Genomic DNA, 3,617 nt, shown 5'->3' on the forward strand with positions numbered 1-3,617 from the left:
TTCCAGCTCAGTGGCACCACCAGATCCCACCACCCATGTCGGTCCGGCCCAGTGGCAGTCGCTACGGATCTCTCACCAGCAAAGGACTTGACATTTTCTCTGCTTTCTCCTCCGTGGAAAGCACGATGGTGTATTCATGCTCTTCTCGGAGTGTAGTGGAGAGTGATGAACTTTAAGAACGTCTGGGTGCCTGCTGGGTAAGGGGGCAGACTGCGGAGGGGGAAGGAGGATGAGCCAGATAAGGTGGTTTCCAAGCAACTGGATTTGAGAAAGTTCCCACGCTGCCGGACCTGTGGCAAGGAGAGCGTTAAGTCAGCTGGGACTCCTGCCATCTCAGCTGGGGGAAGAGATGGAGGGCTGTGCCTTTTAAGGTTCCAACCAAAATGTGAGAAGACAATACAGATGAACCAAAGATGTCATGCAGCTGCCATCCACTGCTTTGGGAAAAAGCTAGCATGCTTCCCTGCTCCCTTCTGTGTTAAGGATGTTTAGGCTCTCCTAGGAGCAATTAGGGGCCAGAGGCTTGGGCCAATAGGAATTAGACAGTAATGACCTTAGGTATCACTAACTCACCAAACAATGCAAAAGAAAAAGGCAGAGGGGGGATCCATCATCTTTCAATGATTACATCCATAGCAGTAGTATTGGTGGATTCATTAAGTCAGCTTCTACTTAGCACTAGAAGAGGGTGCCATACAACTCACATATGTGGAAAAGCACTTTTGATTTGCTTGCCCTGGGTGTACTGAGCCACATAATAAAGTTCCAAAATGTGCTTGAGATTAAAAAAAAAAATTCACTGAAAATCTCAATATTGCACAGTGCACTTATTCTGTAGCCAAAACAGGGCCCCACCAGCCTATCTGCACCATTTTCTTTTGGATACCATGGTGAGCGGGTTTTTTTTTTTTTTTTCTGACTTTGTATATCCCTAGATGCTAGAACTAAAGGGTTGTAATAAACCAACCAGAAAGAAATCTTCTGCAGGGTCACTTTTAAAATTACTAGCTTCAGTTGCCACTTGCAAAATAGTCATCGACATCAACTGCTCACAGAATATTGACTCTCCTGTTTCTCCCTCATCCCCAAAAGTCTGCAAGTATATGAAGCAGTGAGGAATGAAGAGATGCAAACAAGGAGAGAAGTGATGGGAGCGTGTTGTTGTGTGTTTGTTGTTTTTTTTTCCATTTGCCCGAGCAAAGCAGTGGTTGTAGAAGGAGAGGTCTTTCATAGTTGTGAACTGCTTTGAGATCATTAGTCAAATTGCATTTTATATACAGAAAATATTATGCTAACTGAGAAAATGGGAGGAACAGGGAATGTGCATCTTTATTCTAACCCAGCAATTAAAAACCTGCCTCTCCGCTTAAGGAATTTTTAGACTTTCGTTCACTGTGATATCCCAATACCTGGAAGAGTGCTTTGCACAAAGCAGACATTCAATAAATATTTGCTGGGTGAATAAATCTTATATCAGAGAATCTACAATGCATGCACCAGTCAAAAATTTACCCCAGGAATGGTCATCACAGCACAGTTTGCTCCAGATTCACCAGGGAGATGAATGAGAGTGTCTGTTAACAACTCTCTGTGCTCAAGTCTCTGGTGTTCTCTGAGCCAGGCACCCTCAGCTGGTATCTTACATAAGTGAACAAATAGTAATTGCTTAGAAAGGCTTGAGACTTTCTTCACTTCAAGGCAAGGATTTCCGGTACAAAAATAAATTCATTCACTCAAAAAATCATTTGTGTGTCTACTCTGTATAAGATGCCATGCTGGAGACTATAGTCCATACACAAATAAAACATAGTCCCTGCCTGAAGGGAGCTTACGATCTAGTGGGGGAGGTGAGATAAGGCATGTCGAGTGCTGCTTTGGGGGCAAAAATCTATTCTTTATCAAAGAGAAGTTTCTGTGGTCTTCATTATATATTTTTCATGACTCAAATCATCTTCATTATTTTCAATCTTTATTTCATAAAATACCATATGTGACATCCCTAAGACGTAAAGATTTCAACCAGTTATTTAGCAGAATTATTTTTTCTTTTCTTATGCGTGCAGGAATAATAGTAAAAGTGTAGGCAACTATTATGAAATAGAATGCATTCCATGCAGAATCCATCCTGTAAAAAGTGTTGTTTCCATATTGGCTTCTATTATCAAATCTCTTCATAACCAAAGACCACTTTCCAACTGCAGGATTGCTTTTCCACAGTCAGACACCAAACCTCCTTGTCACATATATTAATTTCAACTATAGACAGCTATCCCATGAGAGATTCATCTCTGTATATCTTAGCTTTCTCAATATTTTTTATCTGTTGTCTTAACAGTGTTCAACACAGAACTAGGATAAATATTATATTTGGCCACTAGATGGCACTGTCGAACCTGAAATAGACCAAGCTTTACCATTCTTGGAATTTGAACTATTGGATTGTTACCGCATGGTTTCTCAACATCAGCACTACTGACCTTTGGGGCTGGATAATTCGCTGGACTATCCTGCTCACCATAGGCTGTTTAGCAGCATCCTCGGCCTCTACTCACTAGATGTCAGTAGCGGAGCAGCCCCTCCCCAAGTTACCCAAAATGTCCCCAGACATTCCCATATATTCTGAGAGGCACGATCTCCCTTTGCTGAGAACTACTGTGTTGAACAAATTCAAATTCTATTGAAAATTAAATTACAATGTATACTTATGTAAGAAATTTTGGCTCTGCTGGATATGGACTCACCCCAAATCAGATTCATCATCTTCCCTAGTAATGAACCTGACTATTATCCATGAGGATGTGGGTGGGTTCAATCCCTGGCCTTGCTCAGTGGCTTAAGGATCCAGCATAACCATGAGCTGTGGTGTAGGCTGCAGATACAGCTCAGATCTGGTGTCACTGTGGCTGTGGCTTAGGCCAGTAGCTGCAACTCCATTTCACTTCCTAGCCAGAGAATCTCCGTATGCCTCGGGTACAGCTCTAAAAAGCAAAAATAAGTAAGTAAAAAACAATTCTTCCTCCTAGTTTAATGATTTCTATTAATGGCATCAGCACAGTCCTAATAATCCTGATAAAAAGTATCCGAGTCATTTTTTGCCTCCTCTATCTAATCAATTGACAAATCATGTTAATTCTTTTATATTCAGGCATTCTTTTCTGTCCCCCTGTGGTTCCCCAGTTCAAACTTTCATTAATTTCTTAATTTCCCTCAATACTGCTGACTTCAACCATAAGAGACTTCTAATTGTTCTTCCTGCCTCTTGTCCTGCTTTTTCTCCCCACTCATATTTAGCCCAGATCTCAGCATCAGATCATTCTTCCTGAAGTACTGCTCCAATCATGTCATTCCTCAATTTTTTTTTTTTTTTTTGCTTTTTTTGCCTTTTTTGCTTTTTTTTAGGGCTGCACCCTTGGCATATGGAGGTTCCCAAGCTAGGGGTCTAATCAGAGCTACATCTGCTGGCCTACACCACAGCCACAGCAGTATCAGATCCGAGCTGCATCTGCAACCTACACCACAGCTCACGGCAACACTGGATCCTTAACCCACTGAGTGAGGCCAGGGATCAAACCCAAATCCTCATGGTTCCTAGTCGGATTTGTTTCTGCTGCACCATG

At 41.9% G+C, this 3,617-nt stretch overlaps 1 protein-coding gene across 8 annotated transcripts in view; it reads left to right on the forward strand.

The window, feature by feature from the left end:
- The window catches only part of MYPN (myopalladin), a 105,321-nt gene extending 103,579 nt beyond the window's left edge, over positions 1–1,742 (forward strand). For all 8 annotated transcript variants that reach the window (XM_021072494.1, XM_021072493.1, XM_013983298.2 and 5 more), the window contains one exon: positions 7–1,742. In XM_021072494.1, the coding sequence (XP_020928153.1) occupies positions 7–176 (170 nt within the window). In that variant the 3' untranslated portion in view covers positions 177–1,742. The remainder of the gene's footprint in view (positions 1–6) is intronic.

The sequence above is a fragment of the Sus scrofa genome, chromosome 14 (genome assembly GCF_000003025.6).
Source record: "Sus scrofa isolate TJ Tabasco breed Duroc chromosome 14, Sscrofa11.1, whole genome shotgun sequence".
Taxonomy (NCBI): Eukaryota; Metazoa; Chordata; class Mammalia; order Artiodactyla; family Suidae; genus Sus; species Sus scrofa.